Below are 23,391 nucleotides of genomic sequence, written 5' to 3' on the forward strand. Positions count from 1 at the left end.
TCGAAAATCCGATTCATGCGATGGGATATATTTATACATATATTCCTCATGAAGCATCCTACTTTCAACGTTGCTAATCCAACAAGTTGCCCAAGGAACCTCATTCACCATCATCCTATCGTATCGAAGTTCTCTCTCGCCAACTCCTTCATAAAATAGTTCACTTGGATAGGCAGAAAATGAGCGAATTTCGTTAAGCGAACCACGATCACCCAAACCGCATCATAGTTCACTTCCACTGAGGAATCTCAAGAGGTTGTATCATTCCTGACGGCTTCTGATGCTCTATCTTTGCCTTCTGACACGTCAAACACTTGGATGCCACTGTAGCTACATCACCTTTCATCCCAGGCCATCAGGACATCTTCCTTAAGTGACAATACATCTTCGTGCTTTCAGGATGAACGGAAAACTCACTATTGTGAGCTTCTGACAACAAATCCTGTCGCAAACTCCTAACATCCGGTATGCGAATCCTCCCCTTATATCTCCACAATCCTTCACCATCCTTAGTGAAATCTTCATGCCTCTTATCACCAACTGGTTGCAACAATTTCTTAAGCTTCCGCTCATCTTGCTGAGCCCTCTGAATCTCCGTCTTAAACGTGCTTGAAATCTGCAACTGGCTCAAACAAGCTCTTCCGGCCACCTCACTAATGGCCAGCTTAAGATCCACAAACTTATCCACAAACTCTTCTTCCTTGATTATCACCCAAGCAATTGTTAAGGATTTCCGACCCAACGCACCTGCCACCACTTCCCCTTTCCAGGGTGATAACTCAGTTCAAAAATCATAATCTTTTAGTAACTCCATCCGTCTTATCCACGCATTTTAAGCTCTTTCTGATCAAGGACATACTTGAGACTCTTATGATCAAAAAAGACGCTAAACCTTACTCCGCATAGGTGGTGCCTCCAAAACTTCGGTAATATCCGGCTAAACCCAAGAAGCTTCTGACTTCCATCACCGTTGTCGGTCTTTCCCATCCCATCACTGTTTCTACCTTATAAGGATCTATGGTCATTCCTCTCTTGCTCACCACATGACCTAAGAGCTTCACTTCTCCCTTCCAGAACTCACACTTCGACAACTTGGCATACCACTTCCGCTGCGTCACTCTGATTATCGTCACTAGAAATCCGAAAATCCATTTCTCGTAAACCAAAATACTAAATTTGTAATACTTTTCAAAACCTTTAAAACAAGTTTATTCTAAATGAGTTTAATGTTAAATCTCTTTCAAAGGAGTCAAAAATTATTTCTAGTAAGTCAAACACTTGAAATCATAGTTTTCTTAAATAAAAACTTTTCAGTTTGAATTCCTTTCGATAAGATAATTTGGAAACCAAATGCACAAATGAACATAATCGGAGAACTCACTTTTCTTTTTAAACAATATCTTCCAAACCAAGAATTTCCGATGTAGTTTCAAAACCAAAGACTGTTTTTGTAACATTTCGCAAAGCCGTGAAAACAAGTTCAATCTAAACCAGTTCATTATGAAAGCTTTCTCAAAAGGCTCAAAAATTCATTTATTCTTAAGTCAAAACCTTTCAATTTGAATCCCTTTTTGATAAGATAAATTTGCAAACCAAGATCACAAGTTATTAAAATCACACAACCCACATTCCTTTTTAAATTGTATCATTTGATCAAAAGTTCAAATCTTAGTTTCAAAACCGAATCAGTTAAACCAAAGCTCCAAACTAGATTTGAAAATCACTCTAAATCTTAAAACGGCAAAAATCATAGTTAAAAACCGCAAGGACGTTAGTCGGTATTTTTGTTGCCATTAGTGCTGAATCGCACCCATCGCTCATACAGGGAACCGCCAAGACTTCTAATCAAATCTGATAACCATTTCGGCACGCCAACTTGGATCGTTCGTCATCACAAGTCCAAAATCCTCGACTGCCACCGTTAGAATCCTCCTTTTCCCATGGTTTACTTCCAACAAAACTCTAAGCTCTTGAAATTCTAACGACGACTTTACAAAAGATAGAACCAAACTAACCTTAGGTCCAGGTAATATAAGACTCAGAGAATACGCTTACCTCTCGTCGGAGGATCCGACCCCGTCTCCTCACGTGTTCTTCGGAGAGGACATTCTCTAACCAAATGTTCGTGTGCGCCACACTTGTAACATAGTTTCTTACCCAATCGGCATGGCCTATTCGGATGGTAGTTCCCACACTCTTGGCATTTCATATTAGGGGAATAAGCTCTTGACCGCTTCCCTTCACTATATTTCTTAAGGTCTTGTCTCCTTGGTCCAAGGTTATTGTTGTCGCGTTCCCTACTAGTGTTTATGCCATGAGTGTCCCTTGACGAGGCTACCGTCTTCGCGTTCTCTTCAACCACTCTTGCCTTGTTCACCAGATTGGAGAAAATATGGATCTCCATAAGAGCCATAGCAGTCCTGATGTCGTCCTTCAAACCACTTTGATACTTGACACACTTCCAACTTTCATAGGTTTCCAAGGCACCCTGACACGCCCTAGAGAACCTACAAAGTTCCTCAAACTTGCTCGTATAATCTACCACAGACAAGGAACATTGCTTCAGCTGTATAAGTTCCATCTCCTTCGCTTCCCTTGCAGACTCAGGGAAGTACTTCTTGTAGAAGGCCGTTTGAAATACATCCCAAGGAACATCTGCATTCTGGAGCTGTAGCAAGTGGTATTCTACCTGCCACCAATGTTGGGCCTCTTCCCGAAGTTGGTAAGTAGCAAACTCTACATATTGGTTAAGCGGGACATGCTGCGCTTGCAGTGCGCGTTCTATAGCTTGGAACCAATTATCCGCTTCCATGGGATTAGTTGAACCTCGAAAATTGGAGGATAAACCTTGAGAAAGGTTGCCAAGGTCATCGAAGCACGTCCCGTGTTATCTCCATTTCCTCTCGCATTCTCATTCGCATTTCCTTCACCATTTCTGTTTCCGTCTCCGGCCGGTTGGCCTAACCTCTGCACAGCTTGCAGAGTCGCAGCAGCGTTAGCTTCCATGGTGTTCGCAAGCTTCGCCATTGCCGCCATGAACTCGGCATGGTTATCGGCCGATGCTCATTCCTACTCTCTCTCCGGGAACGTGTACGACCTTGTCCGCGAGTGGCCATTAGGGTTCCTGTCTACACTAAACAATCGATACCAAGGTGATCAGTCTCAATATCAAAAGCCTAGTGATTCATGTATCCCAAAAAGGCACTCACAAACAAGCATGCTATGAAATATCAAGTAGATAATCTAAATAGCATGAAAGAAAAATGACCCAGAGTGTGCAACAAAGCACAATCGGTCCATCCCTCAGGCTCACGAGGACAAACCGCTTTGATACCACTAAATGTAGCACCCCAATTACCCTAAGCTTTACCTCTAGTCGTAAAGCAAAGGTTAATCAGAGATTACGACAGTTCTAAGGCTTACACACACACACACACACACACACACACACACACACACACACACACACACACACACACACACACACACACACACACACACACACACACACACACACACACACACACACACACACACACACACACACACACACATATATATAGAAGAAATAATATAATCTAGAAACCTGATGAAGGATATAGCTCAAACAGTAGATTTAAAAGAACAAAGCGAACCAACAAAGCGTTCAACTTAAAACACAAGAAATAGATGTGATATAAACAAAGATAAAAGTATAATAGTATAATATCATAAGAGACTAGCCATGGTTCGCAGAGTTTAAGCCGGCTAGCCAAACATACACACAAGAGAAAACTGAAGTTTAAAATGGCTTATACAAGATTTGTTCTCTCTCAAATACAGGCCTTTAGGCCAATATAAAAAATCCAAAAGCGAGAGACAAATACAAAACAAACCAAAAAGACTCCAAAAGGTATCCGGATCCTCCGCTTCTATCACCAACTAAACAACTCACCGAGGTGGGTTATGACTTGCATCTGAAAAACAACAACAAAGTATGGAATGAGAACCAGAGGTTCTCAATATGGTAACAGTGCCCAATGATGTAAGATGTAAGGCCCCGGGACGCCGACGGCAATCCTAGAACTTCACATCATATAAGGATATTCAAGCTTAGAACAAAATAAATAAAAGAACTTAAACCAAAAAACAGGGTTATCTAATTTTAGGGAAATTCTAACTAAATTAGTCACACCACTGTATCCCACAGCCCTCGCCAACCTACCCTCCGTGCGATCCCATCGCCACTGCCTACCTAACCTCCTCAGCACCAGACAATCACAATAAGTGCAGGCAAGTAAAACACAGATAATATTCATATACAGCAAGTAATTTAAGAAGCAAGTAAGCATGTTATACAATTAGGCAAACTCAAGTAAGCAAAGCAAGCAAGCAGATAAAAGATGCACATGATGAATGTCTGCCCAATTGGCTGTGATATCACATGTCAGTTATTGTGCCAAACCTATCAGCGAATTCGATCGACAACTCTCGGATTAGTCTCTCTATTGCGCATAAGGATGAAAATTCCAAGGGAGGGTGCCCTACCACCTTCTTCTTTCAGAGGAAAATATTCCGAGAGAGCGTGCCCTACCACCATCCTCTGGTTGTCGCATGATTCCGTGGGTTAGTGCCCTACCACCTTGCAATTAGAGAGAAACCCATGCTCAGGAGGAAAATTCTGAGGGAGCGTGCCCTACCACCTTCTCCTTTCAGAGGAAAATATTCCGAGGAGCGTGCCCCACCACCTTCCTCTAGAGCAATCAGTAAGAGTGAGAAGCTCAGCTTCAAGCCTCACATCGAACATAGGCGGGATACTACCACAGCCCCTACGATGGATAGCAATGCATATTATAATTACATTTTCAATCTTAGAGGCCACTCCTCTAAACACTCTTCCACTCATACTCATCACAACCACCATCCAGTCATAAGTTCCTTTTTGAACTCCTTAGCTTATCAATTTTTCAATTCTCTATCAGTACTCACTAAGTTCACTTCTCTTCCTTCTCTCTCAACCAAACCCATCCCCAATACACCAAAAACCTAGACCCCCCATTTGCTAACTTTTTATAATAAACAATAACTAAAGCCCTTATCGTTTTTCCCATATTCCCATACTCTAAATGGCCCAAAAGCCTTAACATGGTGTTATAGAAGCTTACAACCTTATTGGGAAGGTGAAATAGTTAAAAACAAAGTTTAAATTTGTGAAACAGGGCGTGTGCGTCCGCACAGGGGTGTGCGTGCGCACGCCCAAGAAGATTTTGAAAGTGTGCGTATGCACAGGTACTAAAATGCATAAAGTTTGTTCACTTGCACAAGCTGTGCGAGCGCCCCAACAGACGACCCTTCCGACTTGTGCGTGCGCACAGGGCTGTGCGTCCGCATATGTCGTAATTCTTCATTGATGTGCGAGCGCACAAGCCGTGCCAGCGCTCAAAACAGTAAGTCTTCCCTTGCGTGTGTGTACGCACAGGTCTGTGCGTCCGCACAGGTTTAACTTTTCGCAGGGTTGTACGTGCACACTTATCAGAAAATCCTGAAATTCTGCAACTTTGCAGAATTTCAGATTTTTATCACCAACTTTGAATGATCATAACTCCTTCTAAAAAAATTCATTTTCCTCAAACTTTATATCATTTTAAAGCTCTTAAAATCATCTTTAATTTAAAACAAATTCCAATCAATTTTGAAAATCGAAGCAAAAGTTATAATCAGACAAAGTTCACTAAAAATCCACTTTTACCCAAAAATCACATAACCTCAAATTTCCAATTTTCACAACCAAAACAATCCAAAACCTACTCAAACATCATAAAACACTACTGCACACTACACTCTAACATTCCATCACAATTCCATCACCTCCACACCTAATTCACTTAACATTCTCTCCATATACCAACACAAAACCATAATCATCAATCAAAATTCTCAATCATGAACAATTTATACAATTCCTACATCAAGGATCATATATCACTACCAAATCATAATTGCCAATCCACTCGTGAACCTACACCCATAATCACCACCAACCCTCAACAACCTCAACAACCAAAATCTTTACTCTCATCAACAACAATAATTCACTCGTTCATCACCAACCTTCATAACCATTAAATACCGATAATCACCAACAACATATATCATCACACATTATAATCATCAATATCCTTCATTCCAAACCACCACAATATTTTACATTAACTCATTACCTTAAATTATAATAATCCTCATTATTAACCAATATAATTAATCACCATGAATACTCATCAATACCAATAATCTCCAACAATCATCATCAACCACACTAATCCAATACAATTAACAATTAGCACCAATTCATATATAATTATTCATACACCAATAATATGATTTATTTATTTAGCCACATTTTAATCAAAGACAACACTTTTATAACATATTAAAATCTAATCATACAATCCATTATTTAAGGGTTAAAAAAATATTTTTATATGAAGACAATTATAAAGTCTTTATAGTAGTATCCACCTAAAAACAATTCAGTTTCTAGTGGAGGAAGCAAATTTGAAAGAAGAGGACTTGAAAGTAGTGGTAGAGAATAAAAGATTAGTTGAGTGGATTAAGGGAGAAACAAAAATTAACTAAGAACAAAAATTTGAGAGAAACAAAGTACAAACAAATAAGGAGTTGTTTATCAATTTGCGTTGAGAACATAAAATCAAGGAATTTCATGGGAGTTGGAGGCAAGCATCAACTCAATAGGTAGGTGAAGTAAATAATGTAATTACTAATTACATCTGCATCACAAAGACGGATATATTGAAGATGATTCAATGTGCATAAAAAAATATAATAGAGACATTTATTGTTGTTTTGTTTATTGCTAAAATTTTGAGTTTTGGATGTATTGGATTTTAATTTAAGAAAATTCTGTGGTGCTTACATCAAAGATAAGCATAATATGTTGTTATTGCATGTCAATGTTAACGAAAGATACGTCGATGGTGAGGTCACATCCGTACACAAACTAGAACGAACCCGTTCTGCTTAAGATTTTCATTAGGGAGAATGGTTTAGTGGTTTGGTTAAATAAGCAAGTAATAGGGTATAGATTCAATGGGTCGTTGTTATACGGACTTTTTTTGTCTGAGGATGTGTTTTATAATTTACTAGAAGGCTTAGAAGGAATGGGTAATACTATCCATGGACAAAATTCTATTCAAAAAGGGGTAAGAAAAAGTTATGTGTGAGTTTATTATATGAGTTTATGACATTGCTGAAATTATAATAGCCCAAAGTAATTGTAATACACTAATACTTCTTATAATTATATCGTTTTTGTGGTTAAGTTATTACAGTTTAAAAGTTTGCAAGTAAATCATACAGTAGATAAAATTTATTAATTATTTATTTTGTAATTACTATTTTTCAACTAGAAATTGTATAATAGTTTAGTTTTGAATATTTTATAAATCATTGTACATCATACACAAGAATTAACAATTAAAAAGAAAAAAAAATTAAGAAGAACCTAATAAAAAATTTGCATCTAATATAGATAGTCAATATAGATATATAATTTTAAATTTTAACATTTTTAACATAAAATGATCCTTATTATAAAATTAAAAGTAGTGTAAAAATCGAATAAAAAAAGTATAAAAACCAATAGAATAATTAAACTCTTTATAAAAATTAAATCCAATTTTGTATAATTATATTTGTAACTATAAAATATCAATAGTCGTCAAATTATCTAACTACTAACAAGAAACACTAAAATATTAAGGTCGGATAGTAACATATACTCTAAAATTCTATTATTCTTATTTTAAAAAAACTTGAATAAAATAAACATTAGAATTTTAAATTTGAAAAATAATTAAATAGAGTAAATAATAAAGATAATTATCTTTTTAATCCTATAAAATTGATAGTTTTCACTTTTTTATGTTATTAATATGTATTTATTTTTCCTTATCATCAATTCTTTATTCTTATTTTACTCACATTTTATTTGATACCAATGCTTTTTTTTTTAATGTCACACACATATAAGTTGATGCAGTTTATATTAAGTAAAATGAGAATATTTTGCTTTTATTACTTACTATGAATGTATTTAAAAAAATGTGCGAAACTTGTATTTAATTTATCATATTTTAAATATGTTATAATATTTATATTATCTATCATATACAAATTGTTCATATTTACGATCAATAAACAATATTCAATATGATTGTCAAATAAAAGAAAAAAATGTTAATATTCATATTCATGTAGTTCGTACATAGATTTATGACATAAATAATTTTTACAGTGATATAATTCGATTCTATATTTACATCAAATAAATAAATTTGAATTTAAGAATTTGAAAATATAGCTTCTTAATTAATGAATATTTTGAGCCTAATTATATTAAAATAATCATCCTTGTATTTTTAGTCTATTGCGCACAACACTAGTGAACCATTTTCTCCAGAAAAATTCCTATGCAAGAGTATACTTTTTCAAAGTCATTATAAATATAAATTATTCAATAATTATGAAAATATTGAAATAAGGATTGTTATTTATATTAATTTTTAAATTTTTACCTATATATGTAAATAATATTTTTTCTTAGTTTCAATAGGACTACCATTCTACCAATACTCCACTGCTATTATTATAAACATTATTAAGGTCCCGATTGAAAAAGTCTATAAATAATTTTTTTAATTTATGAAAAGTTATTTGTCCAAAAAAATATATAAAAAATTATAACATTAATAATTGAGACAACTTTTAAAATTAACTTGCAACTTTTCAAAAGATTATTTAAAGTGCTTATAAAAAATTAAAAACTAAAGTAACTTTTTTTATAATAAACTTTTTAATTTTTATCATTCTCTTTTTAAAATAAACACTTCTATAACTAAAAAATAGACACAATAATTTATTTATAAATTATTTTTAATATAAACTCTCATGTTTTAAATTTCTTAAGTTATTTATCCAATCCAGCCTAACTCAATTGGCCTTGAACATGGTCTTGGATATGGTTAACCTAAACCATTCACCCAATGGTCAAATTATCACTAAATTGCAATCTCCCCCAACATATTCCAAGACCCATTACTCCAATTAAAATTCCATAATTGTCCTCATATGCAGATGCTTCATTTTAACGTTCATTTTAACTATTAAATGATAGATTATACTATTTGATGTTGACTATAAAAGTCTGTTGCTTTTATTTCAAGTATGGCTAAACAAATAACTTAGCCTTTTAAACAAAAGATATTCGTGAGAAGATATTTTTGACATCTTCGATACAGTAAGGGCTCTTAGTTATCGTTGGATGAATTCAGGACACAACCCTTGCCATTTGATTAAGTGATAACATTAGTTTAGATGATCTCATCAGGGGTTAATGAGACAGCCAAAAACAAAACTAGAGTAATGAATATGAATTTTTTGTCCTTTTTTATTATCAAAGCTCCGGAGATCTCTCCATTCTACAATCACACGCTTTGCGTATAATAATCGGAAGAAACATGCTAATTAAATTCTAATTCTACCCTCACAAATCCTTGGAGAAAGTTCTAATTCAGACAAACAGGAACTCCTAAAATTCATAAACTAGACTACAATTCTTTTCTTGTGAAACATTTGGGTATTTAGGCTTTGCATTAACCCTAAAATAAAAAATTAAAACAACGTAATTTAGATGTTGCTATAAGTTACCACTTATATTTAAAATCTTGCATTTTCAATCTATCCAGTCTCTATGGTATCATATCTTCACACCTAGAGCACAAGCAATCACGAAAAGAATGGTTTCACAGTCCATTACAACTTCAACCACTATCCCAGTCACCTTAATGCTAAAGAACAAACCCCATAACACTCAAATTTACTGTTAATTTGCAAAATTGGTATCTGGACAATTATACACTAATTATTCTTAATAAAAATCTAAAACTAATAATAGCTGTGATTACACTTAAAAACAATTAATCAATATAAACAGTTGAAGAAAAACTAGATCGGTAAACGACACCAGATACATAAAGCGCTAAAAACCCTAGTCTATAGTCAATAATCCATTGGAACCGCATAAAAAGACACATTTCAGAAATTAACAAGCATACTTGAGCTAAAATAAGATCCATAAAATCCATAACATTAAGAAAAATAAAACGAGTTAAGTAATAGAACACGATGTTTCTGGGAACAAAGAAAAAAACATTGAGAAAGGAAACAAAACTAGTCTCGATTACTTGGATCTCTGTCTCATCTTTCTGCGCTTCCTCTTGAGTCTCCTCATACGCTTCTTCTTCCACTGCACAAACACACCACAAATCAGAACGGAAATTTGAAACTACAAGACAGAATGATTTAAGAAGGAGGTTCTACCTTGGCCCTCATGGTGGTTAAAAACTGAACCTCAGATACCGAACACGATCTGGCGGCGGCGGTGTTCCGATTAGAGAGCGCAGGCTGCGACTGGGAAATGATGCAAGATAGGGTTCAGGAATTTATAGGGAAGACGAAACCCTAACTGGTGGATGGCCCATTGGGCATTGGGCTCTTTTTTACACCTCAATCCAACACTCAGAAAAATATCCAACCTATTTTTTTATTTTCTTAGCAAATTTAATTTTAAATCTGTTTTTTGATAACTATTCACTTCGTTAATAAAAATGGTTAATTTTTATGATATGGCGTTATCTGATTAAATGTACATGTAAACTTATTTTATACACTAAGTACATCAAAATTAAATTCATAACAATATATAATTGATTATTTTTATAAATTTCTTTTATATTAATGATATATGAAAATTAAGTTCGTTTTTAATACATAATATGTTTTCAGATTAATTCGTGACTCTTTATGATTTAGGAATTTAAATGTCCTGAATCATTATATCCATAATGGGCACTTAGGCAACCGTCTCTAACGAAAACTTTAGATAGCGTTTGGTAGAAAAATAGAAATTGAAAGATTGAGATTGAAAGATAGAGATTAAGAGACAAAGACAAAAATAAATTTTAATATTTTATTTGGTATAAAGTAAAAGACAAAAATTAAAATAAGAATAAAATTTTAATTTAATTTGCATAAAAAATAAAATTAAAATTAATTAATTAAAATGAAGATATTTTAGATATAAAATATTATCAAAATTTCAGTCTTCGTCTCTAAAAATTTCAGTCGTATGTGTCTTTATTTTTTGGAAGTACTGAAATATTGAAATTTCAAAGACAAAAACAAAAATTTTAATACCAACCTTTAAACCAACAAATATAATACTAAATCTCATTCTCTCAATTTCTATTCCAATACATCAAAACAAAGCCTACTTTACCGTCCATGGGTCGTTGCCTAGTTGGTGAGTCTTTTGGTGGGTCTTGAAACCCGTTCAAAGCCGTAAGAATTAGTGAATTACCAATTTACCATGAACAAAACAAAATTAAGTATACTATATTTATACTAAAATTAATTATTAAATCAATAAATAAAATATATATTTAAATATAAAATACACATTAAAAATAAATTAAATATTATATATATTTATACAAAAATATATAATAACTAATTAATAATTTTAAGAGTTTAATATTGATATAATAAAGTATAAAGTATTTTATACAGTAGTACAATTACATCAATTTTTTTGAATTATCATTTACGCAATTAATATAAAAAATAATTATTTTTATTGATGTAATATTACATAATTTAAATACACGTGTAAAACTATTTTATACTACAGTACATTAAAATTAAATTAATTATTTTTATTGATATAATATTACATAATTTAAATACACGTATAAAACTATTTTATATTACAGTACATTAAAATTAAATTCTAGTTTTAAATCACAATAAATATCCTCTGCCGCTATTGTCAGTTGAATAATGATTCAACTATTAATTTATCATTTTAATATTTTAATATATTTTTAAAAACATCAAAAAATAAAAAATTTAAAAATCAAGAAGGTAATTAGAAAAATGAGTTAGGATTTGAATTATTTTTCTTCTATAAAATTTCAGTTTTCTCGGTTAAAGTTATTTACATCAATTTAACTTTGTAACTGAGGTACCTTTGTTCAAAGTTCAAACTCTCTTTCAATTGTTACACATATAGTGATGGACGGATGGCACGTTCAAAAACTTAGTCCGAAAGCAGGCCATGTAAAACTGATTTAAGGTAAAGATAAATTCTATAACTTAAGATTTAATTTTTCTCTAATTTATTAAATATTTAACAATTATTTATTTTTATATTTTAAAAATTAAATATTAATTTTTAATTCTTTTTGATAAATTAGACAAGCACTTTTAAGCATTATAAGAGTATAAGACTCATCTAAACAATATATACAACCATGCTCAAAAGTACATAATAGGGGTGCACATGGATCGGGCGAAGTCGGGTTTGATGTGACTCTGACCCAGTCCGAAATATACACTAGGTTTATTTATTGAGTTAATAGTCAAAATCGTCCTTGAAAGATACCTTGATTTCTATTTTCGTCCTCGAAAGATAAAATTAATCGAATTCGTCCCCGAAAGATGACCAACATGGTCACGTTCGTCCTTCCGTCATCTCCTTTGTTGAGATGGCAAACGTTTGGTGATGTGTCCCGTTAACTGCCAGCATGATAGACGTCAAGTAGCACTCTCTTATTGCTGACAAGACAAATCTTTTAAAACAATTCAAATTAGTCCCTAAGTAGATGAACCCTAATCCCAAATTCTTGGGATTACCTAGCTACTTAGAAATGAGAGCAATGACGTCCTAACAACTGTACCTAACCCTCAACCAGGAGTACCTCCGCAACTCCATTGCTGGCTCTATTGTCGCCGTCCACTTCATCCTCCAGCACTCCCTTACTCTGAGAACATCTTCTTCCATTTCCTTGTCTCTGACTCCAATCTCAATTCCCTCGTTCAATCCACCTTTCCGCAGTTAACAGGACAATTTTCTATGTTCTGTTTTTGAGATGGGGTACAATTTTGTATTCACAGTAAGTATTTCAATGGCTGTTCTTTCATTATACACACATTGAATTTCTTTTATACGGTGGAGAAAAAATTTAAAAAGAAAAGTCAAATTGAAATATTCTATATAGGAAGCAAGATACATTTCTAAGATGTATAAATTAAATTGATGTGATTGTATTCCTCTTCCAGGATGCCGATATCATGTGGTTCAGGGACCCATTTCCTCGTTTTCACCATGATGCAGATTTTCAGATAGCATGCGATCATTTCATAGGTAGCTCATATGATTTAGAAAATAGACCCAATGGAGGGTTTAACTTTGTAAAGTCCAATAATAGATCAATAGAGTTTTACAAATTTTGGTACTCTTCGCAAGAAGTCTATCCGGGATACCATGATCAGGATGTGCTCAATTTCATCAAGATAGACCCTTTCATTATTGATATAGGAGTGGAAATGAGGTTCTTGGATACAGTAAATTTTGGTGGCCTTTGTGAACCAAGCAAAGATTTAAATTAAGTTTGTACAATGCATGCAAATTGTTGCTATGGCATGGATAGTAAGCTTCACGATCTTAGAATTACTACTTCGATCCCAATATTTTTCTTAACCTGATCTCAACCTCCGTCAAGTAACTGCTAAATTACGTCAAAAATTACCTCACTGACCTTCTCAAAACTTGCATCAACAGAGTCATCTATCTTGATTTCGATTTGGTTGTCGTCGACGACATATCCAAGCTCTGGAGCCCCAGCCTGGGTTCCAGGACCATCTGAACACTCGAGTACTGCCACGCCAACTTCATCAAGTATTTCATAGCGGCGTTCTGGTCGGACCACCACTTTGTGGGGACACTTGAGGAGCGCAGGCCCAGGCCTTGCTACTTCAACATGGGATTGATGGTGATGGTGATGGATTTGGTGAGGTGGAGGACAAAAGGGTACACAAAGAGGATAGAGAGGTGGATGGAGGTTCAGAAGAGCGTACGGATCTACGAGCTCGGATCCTTGCCGCCGTTCCTTCTGGTGTTCGCGGGACACGTGGGCCCATCGAGCACCGGTGGAACCAGCATGAATTGGGAGGTGATAATGCTAAGGGAAGCTGCTGGGACCTCAACGCTGGCCCGGTGAGCCTCCTGCATTTGGGATTAAGGTTCATCTATTTAGGAACTAATTTGAATTGTTTTAAAAGACTTATCTTGTCAGCAATAAGAGGGTGCTACTTGGCGTCTGCCACACTGGCAATTAACGGAACACATTATCAAACGTTTGCCATCTCAGCGAAGGAGATGACGGAAGGACGAACGTGACCATGTTGGTTATCTTTCGGGAATAAATTCGATTAATTTTATCTTTCGGGGACGAAAATGGAGATCGAGGTATCTTTTAGGGACGATTTTGACTATTAACTCTTTATTTATTAGACCCGAACCCTATTTTAGACCCGATGAAACCAACACACTTTCGGGCCACAATTATACCGGGTGAAAACCAAGCCGTTAACATTACATTACGTTGATACCTTCTTGTAAGCTAACATGTAAAAATATCAAAATTTTCAAAGACTCCAACCATTATTTGACATGGTAAAATTCACTTAGAAAAATATAACAACTAACCCTTCTTCAAAATTAAAGCATAACCACAATCAATATTAATATTGTCTAATAACACTAAATATTTAAATCAATACAAATAACATAATATTATGCATTAGTCTAAAGTCTTATGCATTCTAAACATAAAACATTAACTTATAGTCTTATAATAACTAATAACACAAAATATTAAAGTTTACAATATTTAAAATTCCACGTAAGAATAGCCATAATCCATCACTAATAACACAAAATATTAATTGTATATGATAACCAGACCACCGGACCGAGTTTAGGTAACCTGAGCTATGACCCGGATCCGACCCAAAATAATGACCAAGTCTATTTTTGAGACCTTTACCCGGTCATAAATCCGATAAAATCACATCAAATTAGTCCCTAAAATATTATGTACCGAACCAGATCTTCGAGACGGACCGAGTCATGTGCACTCCTAGTACATGACATCCATTCTCAATTGCATGATCTATTAAAAATATAAAAATATAGCCCGTAGTTGTATTAATTCAAAAATTAAGATTACAACGATATAACTTAATAATTGCAGTGGCATTGCTTTCAAATAAACATCTTTCCTTGGAAAGTAAAAATGTAAACTAAATAATTAATATCATAAAACTACAAAATTTTTCCCATTTTCACCATATAAGGAGGAATAGAGACAGGGAATGCTAACTAGACATCTGCGATTTATTTTGTTTTAAACCTTTTTGGTTTGTGCTTGTGCTTGTTCTTGTTCTTGTTCTTCTGCTTTAGTTTTGGAGGCCCATTATCAACATTATCATCTTCCCTGGCAGAAGGTTCATCCTCATCAGAACTTAGTACCAAGTCCTCCACGACATCATCATCAATCGCTCTCTCTTTCCGCTGTTGCTTTCTCTTCTTCCCTTTTGTTTCTTTGGGGTGATTTATCCTGAAAAAGAAAATTTCGCTAAGAAAAATGTACAAGTAACTCTGCCAATACACATGCATGAATTTGTCAGTCGAGTAAAAAAAAGACCAGAGAGTTTGTCATACTTAGAGTCATTTCCAGTTCCAGGTAACCATGATGAACTAAAGATGGCAGCTCCCTCCTCGTTCTTTTTAGCATCCTCATCATCGCTATCTGATATTTCTTTCCCAAAAACAGAGGCTTCCTCTCCCACAACAACACTGGAAATTTTTATGTTATGTTAGAATCTCTGTCATGAGTCATGACCATGATTGCATGAGGGATAACAAACTCTGCAATATTTCAAACCTGGATTCCATTAATGAAGTATTCTTTTGCTCTGCTCTCTGGCGGAGTGTTACAACATACTTTGATAATGCACTTGAGGCTGACTTCTTTTCATCCTAACAAAATTTGATTAACCTTTTTAATTCTCAAGGATAAATACATGCTTGAATGTGGTAGGATAATCTAGAAAAAAACACGAGGGACAAAAAGAAAAAGGAAAGGAAAGGAAAATCATCCTCATAATCATAAATGAAACGTCAGTCCATCATAGCAGTAGCGAGTGTGAAGTGTAATAATGGCTTAGAAACACCCAGTTTACGTGCGGGTAAGGGAAAATGCGGAGAAAACTGAAACACTTATTCCATCAAAGTAAAAACATATTATAAACAAACCTCAAGAAAAGATGATGCAGCCAGATCACTAGGTAAAAAGGAAACTGACATGCGCCCTCCATTCACAAAGTCACAGTTGGCCTCAATCTGGACGAGGAAAGAAGAAATATATTAAGAGAAAAAAGCCACTGCAGAGAAATGGGGTAAGTACACGAAAATCCAACTTTCACCATCACAATTTAATACCTGGCGTATAAGCTGCCTCATTTCCTTCCGAAACCTATCAACTTTGGTCGATTTACAAAAGCTACGCAACCTCACAAGTGGAATAAAAGACAACTCCATGAATGCAACGGAATAACTCCACTGTGCCAAGTGCTCAGCAAGCTCTTCAACCACATAAAAAATGCACGCCTCTTGAAATGCTCTAGTCTTTAGTGTTGGCTTGCTAACCTAATACAGAATAACGTTTCCTCTTAAGTTAGACGATATCAAAAAAGAACGCTGACATTGATTCAAGTGATAAGTACCTTCAATATACTGCGTAAGTCAACAGCTTTACCAACACCTCCTGTAGGGGGCTTATTCAGCTCTTTCATCTCCAGCATGTCCAAAAGGAGCATAGATACTGGTACAAAAGAGTGAGTAGAAGCTGCGATCCGATTCAGCATTCTGACACATCTCAACCTAAGGGGGAAATATTTAGCTGTTGGAACTAGACGGGCTACCCCAGAAATTATTTGGGTCAGAGGATATGCAAGTTGTTTAAAGTCCGATGTTGAACTGTAGGCACAGATGGCACCAGTCCAAAGTTCAAGACAGTTCATGTATTTCCATTCGCAAACCTTACGGAAAGATTCCTAAAGAATACATCCAAGTAGAGATTAAAAAACACATTAAGTCATGTTCAAATAAGCAGTGTCTAAAGAACAAACAATTACTTTCAACATGGGAAAGGAATACATCAGCAGGCAATAATAGAAAATTATGCAAGTAGTATGAAAGGACTTTAATTAAAACACAAATACGATCAGTTTGGCAGAACATTTCCATAAATTCAAAATATGATGAAGTACTTCATACGATACCTAAGAATAAAAGAAAATTTACAAGGCTAATAAAGCACCTTAGTTTTTGTGTTAAGTGCGTCTCTTAAAATCATAGCCAACTGCCGGATGAAAATAAATGCATGTTGATACGCACTCTGAAGATTCACACCAACAAGTTCAATGATACAATTGCCAAGGAATTGGATATGTTGAAGTTTCACCGCATTTACAAAGTGGCAATTCAAAACATAAGCTTTATATATTCCTCTGAAGCATTCATCAATGCAGAGAGATCCAATGCGTACACATAAATCTCTGATGAATAGAAATGAGAAAACTGGAAGGGCACCTCCCCCAGTACCCCAGAAATGAAGGACCACCTGATAAATTCAGCAATATTAGAGGAATGAAAGGCCACAGCTAACTTGGTCCAAACCACTTGAATAGGAATGAGATCTTTAATTACACCATAGAATAGAATAGTACATGCTTCTCTTCAATGGACAAGACATATCAAGCCACATTGCCAGAATGTTAGAAAGGCCCAAACCACAGTCTCAGCGAAATGTTCTATATTGCCATTTTCCATTTTTTAAGAAAGCAATAGAAATTTAATTTTGAAAGATATTATCTTTAATCATGTTTATTCACAGGAACAATCTATCATCAAATTCAAGATTCTTGAAGTTTTTACTTGATTGATGTTTATCCATCAATTATAGAATTATAAAATGTGAGGAAGGATATCCCAACCAATTACCAAGGGCAGACATATGCAATATAGACTCCAAAATGCTACTGTGAGTCAATGAACAATTGCTTATTCATACCTTAATATACTTCCTTAGGAGTGATGGAAAAGCAGCCAGAAACAGTGAAGAGTATTTAATCCGACGTAGAGTAAATGATATCATGTCAGAGTCAGTCATTTGGTTCAAAACATGAAGAGCATTTCCAAGGTATGACTTCACTAAATGGCTATAATTCTTCCATTGCGTCGTGGTCATCAAATTCTTTATGGTCCCATGATTTCCACCAGAAGCCGGGAGCTTCAACAATTTCCTTAATATTCCATCCATTTCATTAAGTACAGACAACATTATTTTGTTGAAAACAGCACTTGACATTACACTAAACTTTGTTGTAGACTCATTCCCCCCATCATCGCCATAGTGGCATGCTGTCCTAAAAGCCTTCATCAGAGAATGGACTGCATTTACACTCCCTTTTTCATGAATGGATTTGCACCATGATTCAACCATAGAGGTAGTTATAACTTTCTTAGACAATTGTTTTTCCTTCTCTTGAATCTCTTGGTCACTAGTCTCCTCATCTGGCTGTACATCTCCATCTTCCATGTCAGAACCCACATTTTCCTGGACAAACAAAGAAGCAAGTTTAGATAGTTTCTAATACTGGGAGCAACATAATAGTAGGAAATCAGTAACCACACGTAAGCATATAGCACACTCACATCAATATCCTCATCACTGAACTGAAGCAGCTCCTGGTCATGCTCTTTCAAGAACTCATAAAATTCTGGGTCCTGAGATGGAAAAGTTGTTAACACAACCAGTAGAATAAATCCGAATAGATAAAGAAGAAGGAATAATAAGATAGTCCATCCATCAAGCATCATCCAATTTAAATTCCGAACCCGCATACTTTTACATGAATGGATTACTTTATCAAAACCTTTTAAAGACAATGAATACAGATGTACAATATTATTCAGTTAAACCGCAGGAAACCTTTGAAATAAGAACAAGTAATGTCATGGACCTTAATCCCAACTAAGATCACCATTTAAATATAGATACAAGTTAACCACGAATTTATAATGGTAAAAAGGTACTCAGAAAACACCAACGCAACAAGCAATAAAGCATTTAACCTTCTGTTTAAGTTTCTCTAATTGCTCTTTATGCTCTCTTGCTCCACTCTCAGCCACGGCTTTTTTCCTGCTCCTTCTTCTTACATGACCATCGCCACCCAAACTCATCTCTGCCATTACCAATAACAAAAATAAAAAATGAATATAAATTAATTGCGACGATTTAGAGAGGGGGGGGATCAAAGAAAAATGAACAACAATGTTCAAGGAACCTGAATCATTGGCAGTCTCCATGCTCATTGAAACAAAAGCCTGTTAAAATTTACGGCCAAAGTAGAAATTCTAATATGTAAGGAATGACAAGGAATTAACAGCGGAAAGAATCAACTACAACGGATCAGAGGACAGAGGACCTACCGGAACTGAGGCAGCGGCGGAAGAAAACCACAGCAGAAGCAACGGACACGAGAGCAAGCGCTGAAGACGACGACGGAAGCAAGAGAGACGGCGGTGGAGTGAAAGACGCCGGCTCAGAGAGACAGAGAAGAAAGGCGCTGCGCAAACGAGAAGGGCCTAAACCCTAAACTAAACCCTCGACCCCCAAACCATTCTCCTCTTCTCCCTCCTTTGCACTTGTTCAACCCAAAAAAGAAAAATTTTCGGTTTTTTTTATTGAACCGGTTGATTGGTCCAATTTCTAGAAAAATGCTTCGGATTTGGGAATTACGAATTAGGATAACTTAGTCAAAAGTTATTGGGGAGAAAATATTCAGTTTGGTCCTTAAAGTTACATTCGATCCTCAATTTAGTCTTTGACGTTTTAATTGTCTCTATTTAGTCTCTAAATTTTATAAATTTTAATCAATTTAGTCCCTCAACATCTCTCCGTAATGACTCTGCGGCAGAAACCACCGCAGGGACTAAATTGATTAAAATTTATAAACTTTAGGGACTAAATAGAGGCAATTGAAACGTCAAGGACTAAATTGAGGTTCGAGTGTAACTTCAGGGACCAAACTGAGTATTTTCTCGTTATTGGATGAAAATTCACGTGCAGTCGATTTCACGTGAAGTTAATAGATGAGAGCCGTTAAATAAAAATTTAGTAAATTATTTAAGAACTCTCAATTATTAATTTCATGTAAAGTCAACTGCACCTGAGTTTTTACCAAATTATTGACAAAAAAATTTGACAAATGAATTTTCATGATAGTAGAAACTTACATACAATACTTAATAATTCAGACTTGCTAAATAATTTAATATGTTTAATTAAATTATTATATAACGATTTCCAATTATCAATTTCACCTGTAATTAAATTTTCACCATCCACAATATTACAAATGAATTTCACCTAACTTTGACTATATGTCCTTATCATTGTCACATCAACAAAGAGAAATGTTCATTTTGAGAAATTTAGCGCTTATTCTTTAGTAATTAGAGAGACTACATTCAACAAAATTAAATTTTGTCACCTCATATAACAGTTATCCTTTTACCATATCATACTTTAACAAATTCACATACCAACTAAGTATGTCATTAATGAAGATTATCTCAAAAACAAATGTAAGCCATAATTAAATATTTAAGGATTGAATTGAGTAAATTAAAATTTGAAAATTTAAATTGCAGCAGAACGCTAATTTTAGGAGACTAAAATAAAGAGTTAATACTCAATTAAGTTTTTGAATTTACATACGAGTTTTAATTTAGTCTTTAAAATTTCAATTGTCTTTCTTTAATTTCCAAACTTTGTAAACGTGACTCACAATAGTTCCTGAAATAGTTTTCGGCACAAAAACGTTAATGAAATGTTGACATGGACTACTAAATAGTAAATACCATGGTAAAATTTATAAAATATCGTCATTTTAGTTTTAGCGCTCAAATAACCCAAAAACGACAACGGATCACTTGCATTAGGAGAAAAAGTTTTAATAAATACCACTTACAATATTTTTTTGGGTTATTTGAGTGACAAAACAAAACGACATCATTTTACATAGTTCAACATGACATAAATCACATTCGCAAAATTTGGTGACTAAATTGAGGCAATTGAAACTTCAGGAACTAAATTGAGACTCGCGTGCAAGTTGAAGGACCAAATTGAGTATTATCTCCCAAAATAAAGACTTGCGTGCAAGTTGAGGAACCAAATTGAATATTATCTCCCTATGAGCTCCATTTAAAGGTATGCCGTTGGCAAATAGATTGTTACATGTATAAGGCGAGATTCAAACCCTCAACACTTGCTTAAATAGACGAGTGAGTTGCCCACTCGATCAACCCAACTTGGTTACTATCTATCACTCTATAATTGTAAGAGTTAATGCTCATTTTGGCCATTGAATTTTGAGGTCAGATTTAATTTGACCTTTAAAATTTCAATAGACCTAAATTAGACATCAAAATTTATAATTGTAACTCGCATTAACCCTTGAACTGGTATTTGTTAATGATATGTTGATTTGGTACATTAACTTGCTGTGATTTGATTTTTCACCCAGATTTCATCTCATCGATTTGATTTTTCGCTAGGATTTCACCCAATCAGATACCAAAAAGTGTAGTGAGGTGAGTCTATTTGTTCCCTTACTCATGAACACATCCATTTCAGCCCCACTCAACTCATGAAAGCCATCTATTTGTACACCATATCAAGTATCCGTTTGTACACTATATCAAGTACCACTTAGACCACACAAACAACTTCAGCAACCTAACAAAATTCCAACACAGTAGAAAATCACCAAGGTAAAGAGTACTAGCAATAACTCAAAATGTCAACTAGAAGACCTGAAAAGGGAGAAATTTTGTCAGCAAATCAAATGATAATAAATACAGAACAACCAAAATATGAAGAGGAGGGGAAACTTTAGTAATATATGATGAAGGAGATATTGCAAAGGGCCTACATAAGTGTGAATATAGCATTATGGGGAAGCTAATAACAGAGAAAGACATCAATCAAAGCTGGGTATAGAGTGATATTTTCAACATCTGGAGAAAATCAGAGGGATTCCAAATGAAAGAAATACAAAGTAAGCTCTACCAGTTCTTTTTCAAGAAGAAGGATGATATGAAGAAAGTAATTACAGGCAACCATGGACATTTAGAAATTCCAAGATATTAATGAAGTAATGGGAGAAAAATACAGACCCAACAGAAAATAGAATTCACTATTGCAAAAATAAAAGTTTAGATATGGAATTTACCTAAACATTTTAAAATTATCAAACTCAGGAGAAAATTAGTAGTTGTTATAGGAGAAGTGATGGAATACAACCTCTTCGAAGGAGAGAATGGACTTGGAAGACTCATCAAAGCTAAAGTGAGAAGGAGGATTGACTAACCAATCAAGGAAGGCACAAACATTGGCAGCAAGAGTGATGGAGTAACATGGGTTGATCTAAAGTACGAAAAGCTACCCACCTTCTGTTATTTTTGTGGTATGCTGGGTCATGATAAAGGAATATGTGAAATAGCCAAAAAATAGGAAGAAGGATGCCAAAATAAATCTAAAAATCTGGACACATGGCTAAGGACGAAAGTCCCAAGAATAAAAATAGGAGACATGGGAAAAGGAAAACAAAGAGGATGAAAGAACTAATGATATACAAAAAACAAGGAAACACTAAAGAAAATCAAGAGAAGCTGCTGAAAAATTGGAGAAATTAACAATAGCATATCCAAAGACAACAACAAAAAAAAGAGAAAGTCGATACCCATGAAGCAGCAAAAGTAGCAATGAAGGGAAGTGAAAGAAAAAAAAAAGAGATCAACAGCAGCATAAATGGTAGAAGACAACTTAACCCAAACGAAAATAGCACACAACCAAATTGAACAAAGAGCAAAACAAAAAGAAACAAATGAAGGAGAAAAAACAGAAGCTAAAAAACTAGAAAAATGGGAGAAAGAAGTCAAAAAGTCTAGAAGATGAAAGAAACCTAAAGAAGTGAAAGAGAAGAGCCAAGAGGACCAAAACAAGAGAAGAGCCAAGAGGACCAAAATAAGAGAAGAAAAAATAAAAAATAGAGCAAGCTTTAAAGGAAAAATAAAAGTTGAGGAATTAATAGCAATGGAGATCGAGGAGGAAGGAATCCATATGAAGAAGCAATAAATAACACAAGGAGTGGCAGAGGTTGTAAAACAACCCTATTGGGAACAATGAGGCTGATAAGTTGAAACTGTTGTGGGCTTGAAAACCCATAGGTAATTAGAGTTCTAAACAAGCTCTTAACACAAAAAGCATCCAACATGGTCTTTCTCATAGAGACTAAGAAAAAAGCAGATGAAATTAGTAGAGTGAGGAGAAGAGAAGGATTGGAGAACGTGATAGG

The 23,391-nt window shown here is 34.6% G+C and overlaps 2 protein-coding genes, 1 long non-coding RNA gene and 1 pseudogene across 3 annotated transcripts; 1 reads left to right on the top strand and 3 right to left on the bottom strand.

Annotated features, from left to right (window-relative positions):
• Nucleotides 1-355: 355 nt before the first annotated feature.
• LOC140175599 (uncharacterized) lies at nt 356-3,036 on the bottom strand. Its single transcript, XM_072204119.1, has 4 exons — nt 2,848-3,036; nt 2,056-2,761; nt 1,005-1,195; nt 356-778 (listed from the first exon to the last, which is right to left on the bottom strand). Exons 1-4 carry the CDS (start codon nt 3,034-3,036, stop codon nt 356-358), a joined length of 1,509 nt encoding a protein of 502 aa, XP_072060220.1.
• Nucleotides 3,037-10,090: 7,054 nt separating this feature from the next.
• On the bottom strand, nt 10,091-10,630 carry LOC112715320 (uncharacterized). Its single transcript, XR_003159611.3, has 2 exons — nt 10,378-10,630; nt 10,091-10,303 (listed from the first exon to the last, which is right to left on the bottom strand). It is a non-coding gene; the product is annotated as an uncharacterized lncRNA (long non-coding RNA).
• A 2,356-nt stretch (nt 10,631-12,986) lies between these two features.
• Nucleotides 12,987-14,323, top strand: LOC112717388 (probable galacturonosyltransferase-like 7; annotated as a pseudogene).
• A 758-nt stretch (nt 14,324-15,081) lies between these two features.
• On the bottom strand, nt 15,082-19,748 carry LOC112715321 (nucleolar complex-associated protein 2). Its single transcript, XM_025767075.3, has 12 exons — nt 19,457-19,748; nt 19,312-19,351; nt 19,100-19,209; nt 18,680-18,751; nt 18,036-18,581; nt 17,283-17,585; nt 16,687-17,016; nt 16,403-16,609; nt 16,217-16,303; nt 15,846-15,940; nt 15,623-15,757; nt 15,082-15,518 (listed from the first exon to the last, which is right to left on the bottom strand). Exons 2-12 carry the CDS (start codon nt 19,337-19,339, stop codon nt 15,296-15,298), a joined length of 2,136 nt encoding a protein of 711 aa, XP_025622860.1. The 5' UTR covers nt 19,340-19,351; nt 19,457-19,748; the 3' UTR covers nt 15,082-15,295.
• Nucleotides 19,749-23,391: the final 3,643 nt, after the last annotated feature.

The sequence above is a fragment of the Arachis hypogaea genome, chromosome 10 (genome assembly GCF_003086295.3).
Source record: "Arachis hypogaea cultivar Tifrunner chromosome 10, arahy.Tifrunner.gnm2.J5K5, whole genome shotgun sequence".
Lineage (NCBI taxonomy): Eukaryota > Viridiplantae > Streptophyta > Magnoliopsida > Fabales > Fabaceae > Arachis > Arachis hypogaea.

Bases quoted from the DNA above. Each gene is read 5' to 3' on its own strand.
- LOC140175599 (XM_072204119.1), bottom strand. From the start codon at position 3,036: ATGGCGGCAATGGCGAAGCTTGCGAACACCATGGAAGCTAACGCTGCT. The intron at 2,762-2,847 runs GTTTATCCTCCA...CTGCAAGCGCAG, and splicing joins CCTTGGCAACCTTTCTCAAG to CATGTCCCGCTTAACCAATA. The intron at 779-1,004 runs GTAGAAACAGTG...TTTTGAACTGAG, and splicing joins TGACCATAGATCCTTATAAG to TTATCACCCTGGAAAGGGGA.
- LOC112715321 (XM_025767075.3), bottom strand. From the start codon at position 19,339: ATGAGCATGGAGACTGCCAATGATTCAG. The intron at 18,582-18,679 runs GTGAGTGTGCTA...TTGTTTGTCCAG, and splicing joins TCAGTGATGAGGATATTGAT to GAAAATGTGGGTTCTGACAT. The intron at 17,017-17,282 runs GTGCTTTATTAG...TGTATTCTTTAG, and splicing joins CACTTAACACAAAAACTAAG to GAATCTTTCCGTAAGGTTTG.